At 47.8% G+C, this 14,042-nt stretch overlaps 1 protein-coding gene across 1 annotated transcript in view; it reads left to right on the top strand.

Annotated features, from left to right (window-relative positions):
- The first annotated feature begins 493 nt into the window (after positions 1–493).
- The window catches only part of SMIM7 (small integral membrane protein 7), a 41,460-nt gene continuing 27,911 nt past the window's right edge, over positions 494–14,042 (top strand). The window contains exon 1 of the mRNA XM_089667644.1: positions 494–600. Within this exon, the coding sequence (XP_089523770.1) occupies positions 575–600 (26 nt within the window). The 5' untranslated portion in view covers positions 494–574. The remainder of the gene's footprint in view (positions 601–14,042) is intronic.

The following is a 14,042-nucleotide window of genomic DNA, read 5'->3' on the forward strand; positions in this document are numbered from 1 at the left end:
GTGCGACGTGTACAGTGGACAGAGTTCAGGAGTATGCATTTCACACACTACTTTGCAAGCAAAAGTGGCCCTCCACCTCAGTAGTACATGGCTCTCATTCTATCCACAGGACCAGCTACACAAGTGCTGCCAGACTAGGGGAGCTTGACACATCCTCTTCCCACATAGAGATGTACAAATCACAACTCCCGACTTGAAGCACAGGGCCAGCCGGAGTTGGCACGTTGCAGCTCACAGTGCAGTGCTCCCACCAGAAACTCAGTGACAGAAGATATTTAGCAGCAGCGGATGAAGTGTTGCTGCCAAAATAGGACGGCATACTACATGTGGGTAGTGTGTGACAGGACACAGTAATCCCCACACACACCCTAGCACTCTTTACACGCCACTGAGTGTAAACAATTCCCTTGTAAACACGACAATCTTCACCAAAATGGCGTCTTTTTGGGGACAGCATACAACGCCAGAGGTATCACGTGTGCAGAGTTCAATGCTCTGATTGGTCTCCTAAGCTCCTGGTCCCCGGAAGGCGGAAGAAGCTCGGCCCTGGTGAGCTGGCTGCTGCTGTGGCACAATGATCGGGGACCTGTTGTTGTTCGGGTGAGAGCGGGCAGACTATGGGCATTTTTACAAATGGATGTAACGGGAGGAGTTGGGCATCACATTTTGTGGCTGCAGTCCTGCTGTGTGGTGCTGTTACGTCACCCGTTTATTCTCGGTATATTGTGGGTTAATAGAACACCATTGCCGTAATTGTGCTGGGGACCAGAAGCCCACGTTGTTGGAGCTTTTTGTAACTCATGTTCTTTCCCTCATACCCTTACCATCTCTCCACCCCACCCCCCATGCCCGGCAGCCGTTCTGCGCATGCTCCTGCCCTGACTTCTCCTGGCCTTACAGCGAGTAGAGACTGAACTGTTTACCAGCAGCCTGGACTTTACAGACAGATGTGCCAGAACTGACATCTTCCCCAACACACCTGCCCAATCCATTCCTGGCTGCTTTTGAAGCCTTAGCTACTACCCATTTGGACTGGCAGTTTGTCTCTTCCCTTCTCCTAGCCTTCACTGCACATACACATATCAATGCTGAAAGATATGCCTACATCCCTAGCTTACTGCACCTGCAGGCACAATCTCAGCATCATGTGTAGGAGTTTGGGCCCATTCACACTGATGTGTTGTACAATGCATTACGCATTTTTCGTGTGTTTAAACATTGCTTTCAAACTGCTTTGTTGCAAAAACATGCTAAATATGCATATGAGAGTAAAGAGGAGATCCAGGCTCCCCCCAAAAAATTAAAAGTCAGAAGCTGCAAACTTTTAATATAAGGACACTTACCTGTCCAGGGGTCCAGTGCCATTGTCACCCGGGCTAGTTCTTCACTAGTCTCCGGGTTCCTGGCACCAGCATTGCAAGTAAGGGAAACCAGGAGTGAAGCCTTGCAGCTTCACTGCCGGTTTCCTACAGCACATACTTGAGTCGCACTGTGCCTTGTGATTGGACCTGTAGTCTCCTGGGACCTGTAAAGTGTCCCAGAAGACTGCGGGGGGAAGGAAGAAGGCTGAACTTCCGGCTCAGATCGCCGCAGTGAGTTGGAAGTGGGAGCGGGTACCTGTCACAACTAGGTACCCCCCCCCCCCCCAAATAAGTGCCAAGTTTGGCAGTGGAGGGGGGGGAGGGTGCAGACAAGCGGAGCTTCCCTTTTTGGGTGGAGCTCCGCTTTAACCTTCCCAGCCGGTGTCATTGTTACAGTGACAGTGTATATTATGAGCCTTGATCACTGTATTAGTGTTGGTTAGTAAGTTCCCCCAAGTTAGTGTCAGATTGCCTGCCACACTATCGCAGTCACACTTTAAGTCACTGATTTACTAGTATAAAGAAATAAAACTTCTAGTATGTATACCATAGTTTGTAGATGCTATAACTTTCACACAAAGCAATTAATATATACTTATTGGGATTTTTGTTTACCAAAGATGTCTAGCAAAATACATTACAAATTATTAAGAATTTAATTTTGTATTTTTCTTATTGGATATGTTATATAGTAGAAAATAATGTGGGTTTTTTTCCCAAAAAATATTTTTTCCACAAAATAAAAAACCCCACGGGTGATCAAATACCACCAAAAGAAAGCTCTATTTGTGTGAAAAAACCCCAATATAAATTGTTGTTTGCATACTGCATTGCATAACTGAAATCGCTAAAGTGGGAAAAAATGACCTGGCCATGAAGGGGTAAAATCTTCCAGAGCTCAAGTGGTTAAAGTGGTTGTAAACCCTCACATATACCCAGTGAAGTGACTGGCCTCAGGTGATACACAGAGATAAAAAAACAAATCCTCCTACGTAAGTTGTACTTGTCTATCTGCAGCCATCTCTTCTCTACATCTTTTCAAATTGCTGAATTTATACAGGTTGTCTGAGAGTTCAGAAAAAGGGGAGAGCAGAAATTGGACTCTGCAGAGCTCACTGAGGAGAGCTCTGAAAGCTGATTGGAGGGAAGGTACCCCCCACCCCCAAACGCACACCTCCACCCCTCACAGGAACAGAGTTGAGGCTGTTAATCTGCTGGAGGTCTCTCCCCGTCACCATTTTTCACTTGGTGTCAGGAAAACGTGTAAGAAGTGATTCATGCTGATAGCAGAAGAAAGAAGCAGCAGACAGAAATAACACTTAGTGCTCCTAATTGAGCCAGGGCACTTCCTTATCTAGAAGGATATGCATGGTTCCACCCCTGCTGTTTGCAATGGAAGTCTCAGCATGACTTCTATGTGACACCACATGTCCTGGAAAGATGGTCATAGCCTACTTCTTTCTACTTCTGGTGTAAGGATTTATTTACACCTCAGTCCCTGCATCTACATGCATTCGTGATGATTTTTTTCGTTACTGAGTTGCATGTCACATGCTGTCATGTGCTTTCATATGCCTTCAGGTAGGTTTACATGCAAAAAATGCTGCATTTTTAAAACACAAATGAAAGCACCACAGTGGTGTAAACTGTGTTAATTGAAGTGCATCCAAGTTATCTTGCTGGTCAGCAAGACCGAAGGACTGGTTCACACCAGGTGCATGTTTAAACGACATCCAGACTGCATGCACTATGTTTACCATGTATTCCTGTGGCCCTAGTTCACACCAGTGCACTCAGTTCCAGTGCTTTCAACAAAAGTACAACTTGCTACATTTTTTTTCATCTCGATTGCATAAAAGTACATGTAACTGCACAAGAATGCACATTGTCCTAATGAAAATGATGTAGAGCAGGGCTTAAAACTTCAAGTCCTGAGCTATTAGTCAGGCCTTAAGAGTTACTCGCCATAAGTTGCCCCACCCAACCCCTACCCTGCTATACCCCTAATTCCACCCCTAAACACGCCCTCGTAAACTATTTCATGAAATTACACTTGAAATTACACATGTTAAATGTTACCCACATTACATCAGGGTCTCCAATGTTCCCCTAAACAATCCATCATACAGACCATGCACCGCATACAACCATAACCTCCCATAATCTTTCACTCACAAAACCATAACTCTACCAAGCATATCCTACCTACTATCCAACCAGCAATACCTCAAGTGCCCCTTACTCTACCATCCATAATAACCACATAATCCTGAACCTGACCAAACCACCCATACATGTAGGTTTACATACAGACACATGTACATGCACGCACACACACACACACAGAGACATGTACTCACACACACACAGAAACATGTACACACACGCCCAGAGACACATGTACAGACACACATACACAGACACATGTACATACACAGAAATACACACGCACAGACTCATGTACATACACACACAAACACACATGTACATACACACAGACACATACACACAGATACGCACACACATACATACTTACAAATACACACACATACACTCACACACAGCCCTAAAAAATTTGCAGTATATCGTTGCCTTCACTCACAGCACTCTAGGGGAGGCAGAGAGCACAGCACACACTCCTTCCTTGGCTTTCATTTTGCTCAACTATTGAGCAGTCTGATGGCTCCCAGTGCCAATGACAGATCCAGCCCTGAGTTCCGAGCCTGCTCAGCAAGACGGCCCTGGGGACACACTCACCCCCACCATAATTTCCACTTGCCAATGCGAGCAGGCGAGTGGAAATTTCAAGCCCTGATGTAGAGTATTAAAGTGTCAAAATAGAAAACAATAAAAGGAAACAAACATGCTCATCTGCATTGAACACATAAAAACCATGTGTAACTGCGTATGCTGAAGCACATACGGAACTCTGAAACTGTGATGTGAACAAGCTCTAAATGTGGTGCTGCACTAGTTTTCTGTTTTAGGATTTTTTCTCTTTATTTTCATCTAGTTATCTGGTCCGTAATATGCTTCCTGTTAGGGTTACTCTACTCTGGATGGAGCAGCAACTGAGACACATTTTGGATAGCAGCATTTTAAAACTTGGGAAAGGATAATAGATCTACTAGCGGATTTAGATGGACTTGACTGTCTTTAAAGTGTTAGCTGGAGTTCAGCTTTAATTTAGTTAAACTAAACCCTCCTATCTGTAACGTACATGTAAGATTTGAGTAACTGAGATGTGATCTATAGAAATATGACATTGTAGATTTAGCTCATTCCATGTTAATATAAGATGTGTTCAGAATTAAGCCAGAGACATGTGGTCACCAATTAGCATCTGAAGGGACAGAGCTTCCTCTAGACTGGTGGTGACACCTAGATGCCAATAAGACTTGTCACCTACTTCTAAACATTTCAGTTTCAGAGGCAGCGGGAGACCAAGAGAGGGCTCCGATCTGTCTAGGAGCTCTAAAGTATATCAGCAGATCAAAGGAATATATTTAATCTCTCATAAAAGCTTAAATATTAGTTGCGGAGCGATGAAAATACTTCCTTCTGATTGGACACACTGTAGGCTACACTTGCATGTAAAACTGTATTTGTAGCCTATGTAGAGTCCCAGAGAAATGCAGAAAATGGTTATATGGCACCTGATTGCGACAGCTGAACAGTGATTGGTACTGTCGCGATCGGACTGATGCGTTGGTGTCGGAAATTCAATCCCTGACTTGGTGATTCAATCCGTTCCTGGTCCAATCTACTTTGGGCATTTCAGTACCCAGAACGTCCTGTGGGCTGGTACAGGAACACCCCGCAGAGTCGATTGGCCAAGGGCTAGTGTCCAGTCTACATCCATATTCCCATAAATTGAGGACCTGGGATATGAACGATGTGATTCGTATGGAGCCAGTTCTATTGACTGACGGATTGCGGACTTTCTCTGACTTGCTCCAATCACAGGAAAACTCTTGGTAAAAGTTTTATTTCTGTTTTATTTCCCTTTTATTTTATAGTCAATAGCCAATTGTGTGTCTTCTTGTATTTTCTGTAGCTTTTTATACTTTGTACATTTTTATGCACTGCCCACTTTCGGGATATTAAATCATAAAATTAATAAGTGACTTCTGGGTACTTAAGCTCGGGCTCATATCTCCAGAGAAATTAGATTGTATTGTATTGCAGTGTCTTTATATGCTCAGTCAAGTTCATTGCCAATCTGTATGCAATTGCACTGCGTGTTGGCAGATTGCATGCAGATTGTAAAGGTAACAGGTCTGCCAGATGGAGATCTGTGTGTGTGTGTGGTGGCCCAGCAGGCCAGTCTGTGGATAAAACTGTTGGGTGGTGGCAAGCTACCGTTTGTGGTTTGTCTGGTGTGGGGGTGTGTGGACAGTGGAAGAGTTATTAACGCCGGAGTTCTAGCTTGTAGGATAGCTGGAGGATGTGTGCCAATCGCTAGGCTGCTTCCCAACCCTTAGCGTGCACCAGATTGTATATAAGATTCGTACCTAACTGTGTTTGGTCAGCCAGCTGGATTGGAGTGGAGTCTCCCTCTAGTGGTGGCCAGAGGTAGTGCGGGCTGTGAAAGTATATCATGGCTGGTCTTATATATATTCAGATTAAGTCCCCCTTATTCCCTCTTACCCCAAGTCACTGCCACACGTGCGCGTCTCGGTTAGCTAGTCGCTGTGGGCGTGTGCGTGTGGATTGGATCCGTGACACTATCCTTTAGTGCATTGGTCTCCAAACTGCGGCCCGTGGGCAGGATGTGGCCGTTTTCTTACCTTTATCCGGCCCTTGGGTCACTATTCCTCCCAATGATAGGAAGCACTATTCCTCCCACTATCAACAAGGTTTAGGCACCATTCCTTCCACTGACACCAGTAGTTGGTTATCCCACCTCCTACTAATCATGTGTGCTTTGTAATTTTTTTACTCCTACTGACCACCAAGCCTGAGAAACTGTTTACCACTGACGCTGGGGCATTTTCGACTTCCACCACCGGTCTCCCTAAAGTCTGAAGGATAGTAAACTGGCGCTTTGCTTATAAAGTTTGTAGACCCCTGCTTTAGTGTAAACCTTTTGTAAAACTGGTAGACTTGTTTATAATTTATTTTTTGACCTTGTTTATGGAGACAGATTTTACAAAAATACTAGACATGATTTCTTTTGGTTTACAGATGCTTCTGCCATAGAATACCTGTATGTGTCATGAGCTTTAACCTCTGATAGACGAGCAGATGCTTTTTTCAGTCCTTGATATTATTTTGATGTAAACAAGTTTGTCTGTCTGAGGCTAGCCATACACATATAGATTTCTCTTGCACACTAAACAGTGAGGATGGAGAAATCTCTCCTGCTGGGTATTGTACTCTTGAAAGCCTGCACCCGCGGCTCTCAGTACTTGAGCGGCCACTTATTTGACTGGCTGCAGTCACTGTTTGGCTGACAATTTCATACCTAACTTCTTTGACAAAAATCAATTAGAAAATCAACTTTGGTGAGCCAGGTGGTGCCGAAACAAAATCTCTATGGCAAACTTAAAGCCTAACTCCAGCTTTCATTTAACTTTAAACCATTCTTTTTGGGTCAGGCTGGTCCAAGCAAACTAATTCATTCACTAGGACATGTGGCTGCTGTCAGCACTGTATAACTTGTATGTAGCATCAGTTTACAGTGCAGTGTTTCGGCAGTGATATGGGGACTTACAGCTTAGTTCCCAGAACAATATTGAGTCGCTGAGTGCTGCTCAGTCACTTACAGGGAAGCCTTGTATTTTATGAGTGAATACAAGGCTTCATTTGATTAACTGAGGTGGAGAAATGGGTGAATTAAGTCAAAATCTACACCTCAACCAATCAGAGGAAGCTTTGTTTTTGTTTATAAAAATACAAAACTTCCTGCGAATGGTTGAGCAGCAATTTTGTTCTAGGAGTGGGGCAGGGCGTTCTTCAACTGCTGCCAAACACAGCGCTGTATACTGTCTGTAGCCGATGCTACTTATAAATTAAGGACTAATTGGTGCTGCGCTATATCTAGGTGACAAACTCCTGTTATGAGTATACCACACACAGTGTAGATTAAACTAAAACTTGTAAAAATAATATACACAAAACCAAAATTAGAATATTGAATAGAATGCACATGATAACAGTGAATAGCACCCAAATGTAAAAAGGTGTAACCTAGGTACACCACTAGAAATAAATAGGTGACTATGGGTGAACAAAACATATATATAAAAAGTAAATCCATGAAATGATCCTTTTTAGGATCCCAAAAATCAGTGATACAAGTACAACGACAAAAATTCTATACTGCAACTAATTAGTTCCTATAGGTATAGGATATGCTCCCAAAGTTTTTAAGTGTTCACGGTGAACATAAAAAATAAGTGAAAGTGATAAATAAAAATAAATAAACAGTAGAAACTGTGTAGATGAAAAATAAAACTGCAAGTTTTTTTTGCAACACAAATCTATTGCTGAAATATAAAATCCGTTGAAACTTACGGATTCAAGTGAAAATGTGATGAATAGAATACAAGTGAAATCGCAAGACCATGACCCCTAAATCAGTGGTATGTGAAATAGACAGTGTATAATTGACATAAACAATATGAACACAATGGGTCCTGAATAATATACAAAGGACCCGATAACAAGTCGAATGAACTACATTTACTCCAGCCAGAACGTGAAGTCCAATACACCTTAAACGGTGAAGGTGTTAAGTAGTTCTTAGTGCTGGTGTTATAAAGGTGAATACACAATGCAATGGGATCCAACACTAGGCAAAATGCCCCCTCACCTCCATGGAGTGACCCTGCAGGGCCAAAAATCCTTTCTCATATATTATCGCATCAACCAGGAACCAGGATCCACTTCCACAGATATCAGGTCAGCAGATGGGTCAGTCCCCCTCACTGGTGGATATTAGCACAGCAGGAACCCTCTCCAGAGCAGTAAGTATAGGAACAGCCAAATCTTTCTATTCCAGAGCTGGAGGACCCCGCAGCTTTAGATGTGACTGTCAGTGCAGGAGGCGGTGGAGCTACTATATACATATAGTTTATACAGCGCTCACAGCTGTCACATGTATTTGTGAAGGAAATAATTAATTTGAACCAGCTTGGTTCAAACAAACTAATTAAAGTTAAAGTGATATTTAAGGCAGATTTTTTTTTTAAATATCAGACATGTCATACTTACCTGCTCTGTGCAATGGTTTTGCACAGAGCAGCCCCAATCCTCTGCTTCTTGTGTTCCCCACTGGCGGTCCTGGCCCCTCCCTCCTGCCTAGTGCCTCTGTAGCACGCAACTTTCTATGGGGGAACCCAAACTGGCTCTCTCCAGCTCGCCGCTGCTTTGTGTATCCATTCACACATGGAATGTGGCTCTGCCCCACTTGCTCCTCAATGACTCGCTGGCTGTGAATAACAGTAGCAGGAGCCAATGGCTGCTGCTGCTGTCTCAGCCAATGAGGAGAGAGAGTGCCTGGAAGGCTGCTGCTCTCAAGCACATCACTGGATTGAGATGGTGCTCAGGTATCTGCTGCACACAGGTTTTTTACCTTCATGCATAGAATGCATGAAGGTAAAAAATCTTAAACCTTTACAACCACTTTAAATGAAAGCTGGAGACAGGAAAGATGTTTCTAGCTATTGGTATGGAAGCATAGTAAAATGCCTTTTTTAAACTGCGTTTTTAGCAGGGGTCAGGAGCAAGGCCTTTGATGTGTGTACTACGTTGTGATTTGATCTGATCTTGTATTAATTGGTATTTGAGACCTTTTAGGCTAGGTGCACACAAGCCCGCAAGCTGCCCTTGTGAGATGCGTGGGGCGGCCATTCATTTTGAATAGCACCTCCACGCATCTCAGCCTACAGTGCATTCGCGGGTGCGGGAACCACAGGGTCAGTGAGACAAGGTGGTTTCCCTGCAGATGAGTTTTTGAAAAGGTGCATGAACCTTTTTCTTGTGTGAAACGCGGGCACAGCAAACATAGGCCGCGCGGCCCGCACTAGTGTGAACCAGGCCTTAGAGCGGGGGTTGGCACACCGTCGATCTGAGCTACCCTTCAACTGCCTACAGGTGACATGTAGCTCTCAAACACATTCCAGTGTTGCCAACCTGGTGTTCTAACTAGAGCTCCAGAGCAACACAGTCACCCAATCCTAGGCTGCAGAGATAGCGCCATCCCCTTGAAAATGTGTGGCTGCGGGATGGGGAAAGCCTCTGGAATAGATTGGGAGGGTTCTGGTCTTCTCCGCACATGCCTGAGCTCTTCCGCAATCCTATCCACCTGCCCTCCTCCCAGATCCAAGGCGCTTGTGGGTGATACCAGGTAAGAAGGCGAAATAGGATTGCCGGCATTGATCAGAGCCAGACATGTAGGCTGCACTACACCTTTCCTGCACCACTCTGCATTAAGAAACAATAACTTCTGTGCCTTCCTAACACCACAGCCCTCCTGACCATCCAGTACAATACCCTCCTGACCATCCAGTACAATACTCTCCTGACCCTCCAGTACCATGCCCTCCTGAATCTCCAGTACCATGCCCTTCTCACACCCCAACCCTCCTGATCCCCCCCAGTACCATACCTTTCTGACCGCCCCAGTGCCATGCCCTCTTGACACTCCAGCCATCCTGACCCCCTGTACTGTGCCCTCCTGATCTCCCAGTACCATATCTTCCTGACCCACAGTGCCATACTCTCCTGCCCCCACCCGTACCCTGCCCTTCTGACCCCCTACACCTTACCCTACTGACCTCTGTATGCTGCCTTACATCCTACAGACCTCTCTACATTGAGCTGCATCCTACCAACCTCTCTACACTGAGCTGCATCCTACCAACCTCTCTACACTGCGCTACATTCCACGACCTCTGTACGCTGCTCTACATCCTACCGACCTCTGGACGCTGCCCTACATCCTACCGACCTCTGGACGCTGCCCTACATCCTACCGACCTCTGGACGCTGCCCTACATCCTACCGACCTCTGGACGCTGCCCTACATCCTACCGACCTCTGGACGCTGCCCTACATCCTACCGACCTCTGGACGCTGCCCTACATCCTACCGACCTCTGGACGCTGCCCTACATCCTACCGACCTCTGGACGCTGCCCTACATCCTACCGACCTCTGGACGCTGCCCTACATCCTACCGACCTCTGGACGCTGCCCTACATCCTACCGACCTCTGGACGCTGCCCTACATCCTACCGACCTCTGGACGCTGCCCTACATCCTACCGACCTCTGGACGCTGCCCTACATCCTACCGACCTCTGGACGCTGCCCTACATCCTACCGACCTCTGGACGCTGCCCTACATCCTACCGACCTCTGGACGCTGCCCTACATCCTACCGACCTCTGGACGCTGCCCTACATCCTACCGACCTCTGGACGCTGCCCTACATCCTACCGACCTCTGGACGCTGCCCTACATCCTACCGACCTCTGGACGCTGCCCTACATCCTACCGACCTCTGGACGCTGCCCTACATCCTACCGACCTCTGGACGCTGCCCTACATCCTACCGACCTCTGGACGCTGCCCTACATCCTACCGACCTCTGGACGCTGCCCTACATCCTCCCGACCTCTGGACGCTGCCCTACATCCTCCCGACCTCTGGACGCTGCCCTACATCCTCCCGACCTCTGGACGCTGCCCTACATCCTCCCGACCTCTGGACGCTGCCCTACATCCTCCCGACCTCTGGACGCTGCCCTACATCCTCCCGACCTCTGGACGCTGCCCTACATCCTCCCGACCTCTGGACGCTGCCCTACATCCTCCCGACCTCTGGACGCTGCCCTACATCCTCCCGACCTCTGGACGCTGCCCTACATCCTCCCGACCTCTGGACGCTGCCCTACATCCTCCCGACCTCTGGACGCTGCCCTACATCCTCCCGACCTCTGGACGCTGCCCTACATCCTCCCGACCTCTGGACGCTGCCCTACATCCTCCCGACCTCTGGACGCTGCCCTACATCCTCCCGACCTCTGGACGCTGCCCTACATCCTCCCGACCTCTGGACGCTGCCCTACATCCTCCCGACCTCTGGACGCTGCCCTACATCCTCCCGACCTCTGGACGCTGCCCTACATCCTCCCGACCTCTGGACGCTGCCCTACATCCTCCCGACCTCTGGACGCTGCCCTACATCCTCCCGACCTCTGGACGCTGCCCTACATCCTCCCGACCTCTGGACGCTGCCCTACATCCTCCCGACCTCTGGACGCTGCCCTACATCCTCCCGACCTCTGGACGCTGCCCTACATCCTCCCGACCTCTGGACGCTGCCCTACATCCTCCCGACCTCTGGACGCTGCCCTACATCCTCCCGACCTCTGGACGCTGCCCTACATCCTCCCGACCTCTGGACGCTGCCCTACATCCTCCCGACCTCTGGACGCTGCCCTACATCCTCCCGACCTCTGGACGCTGCCCTACATCCTCCCGACCTCTGGACGCTGCCCTACATCCTCCCGACCTCTGGACGCTGCCCTACATCCTCCCGACCTCTGGACGCTGCCCTACATCCTCCCGACCTCTGGACGCTGCCCTACATCCTCCCGACCTCTGGACGCTGCCCTACATCCTCCCGACCTCTGGACGCTGCCCTACATCCTCCCGACCTCTGGACGCTGCCCTACATCCTCCCGACCTCTGGACGCTGCCCTACATCCTCCCGACCTCTGGACGCTGCCCTACATCCTCCCGACCTCTGGACGCTGCCCTACATCCTCCCGACCTCTGGACGCTGCCCTACATCCTCCCGACCTCTGGACGCTGCCCTACATCCTCCCGACCTCTGGACGCTGCCCTACATCCTCCCGACCTCTGGACGCTGCCCTACATCCTCCCGACCTCTGGACGCTGCCCTACATCCTCCCGACCTCTGGACGCTGCCCTACATCCTCCCGACCTCTGGACGCTGCCCTACATCCTCCCGACCTCTGGACGCTGCCCTACATCCTCCCGACCTCTGGACGCTGCCCTACATCCTCCCGACCTCTGGACGCTGCCCTACATCCTCCCGACCTCTGGACGCTGCCCTACATCCTCCCGACCTCTGGACGCTGCCCTACATCCTCCCGACCTCTGGACGCTGCCCTACATCCTCCCGACCTCTGGACGCTGCCCTACATCCTCCCGACCTCTGGACGCTGCCCTACATCCTCCCGACCTCTGGACGCTGCCCTACATCCTCCCGACCTCTGGACGCTCCTCTACATCCTCCCGACCTCTGGACGCTCCTCTACATCCTCCCGACCTCTGGACGCTCCTCTACATCCTCCCGTCCTCTGGACGCTCCTCTACATCCTCCCGTCCTCTGGACGCTCCTCTACATCCTCCCGTCCTCTGGACGCTCCTCTACATCCTCCCGTCCTCTGGACGCTCCTCTACATCCTCCCGTCCTCTGGACGCTCCTCTACATCCTCCCGACCTCTGGACGCTGCCTTACATCCTACCTACACTGGCCAGAGATCAGAGTAGATAGCCAGGCCTGAAACCAATTAAAAAAGTCAGCCTGCAGTACCAGATGTTTTGCTTTCATGATGAACTCCAGCATCAGTCTTGTAAGGGTAACCAATTACTCCCCAGGCATGAAAAAAATTGTGAATGAAAGTGAATGCCAAGTTTCTCACTGAAGCTAACTTTTGAGGTAGGCTAAGTTTATATTTTTACAGTGGCATTAATTTTAGTAGATTTCTCTAGGTTTTCTTTATGATGATTTTTTTTTATTGGAGACTTGCTAGGTACAGTTGTGTTCAAAATAATAGCAGTGTGTTGAAAAAAGTGAATAAAGCTCAAAATCCTTCTAATAGCTTTTATTTCCATACACACAAATGCATTGGGAACACTACACATTCTATTCCAAATCAAAACATGAAGAAAAATATATCACATTTGTGTTGTTCTTCTGAAAAAAAAAAAAGAAAAGTAAATATTAGACTGTTCAAAAAATAGCAGCCCAGGATGATTGGACTACATTCCACAGTTCTTCTCTATTTCTTGGTTTTGCCTCAGAAACTGCATTTTTGATGTCACCCCACAAGTTTTCTATTGGATTAAGATCCGGGGATTGGGCTGGCCACTCCATAACGTCAATTTTGTTGGTCTGGAACCAAGATGTTGCACGTTTACTGGTGTGTTTGGGGTCGTTGTCTTGTTGGAACACCCATTTCAAGGGCATTTCCTCTTCAGCATAAGGCAGCATGACCTCTTCAAGTATTCTGATGTATTCAAACTGATCCATGATTCCTGGTATGAGATAAATAGGCCCAACACCGTAGTATGAGAAACATCCCCATATCATGATGCTTGTGCAACCATGCTTCACTGTCTTCACAGTGTACTGTGGCTTGAATTCAGTGTTTGGGGGTCGTCTGACAAACTGTCTCCGGCCACTAGACCCAAAAAGAACAATCTTACTTTCATCAGTCCACAAAATGTTGCACCATTTCTCTTTAGGCCAGTCAATGTGCTCTTTGGCAAATTGTAACCTCTTCAGCACATGTCTTTTTTTCAACAGTGGGACTTTGCGGGGGCTTCTTGCAGATAGCTTGGCTTCACATAGGCGTCTTCTAATTGTAACAGTACTCACAGGTAACTTTAGACCTTCTTTGATCTTCCTGGAGCTGATTG

The sequence above is a fragment of the Staurois parvus genome, unplaced genomic scaffold (genome assembly GCF_062004578.1).
Source record: "Staurois parvus isolate SC_StPar_1 unplaced genomic scaffold, SC_StPar_1.0 ptg000053l, whole genome shotgun sequence".
Taxonomy (NCBI): domain Eukaryota; kingdom Metazoa; phylum Chordata; class Amphibia; order Anura; family Ranidae; genus Staurois; species Staurois parvus.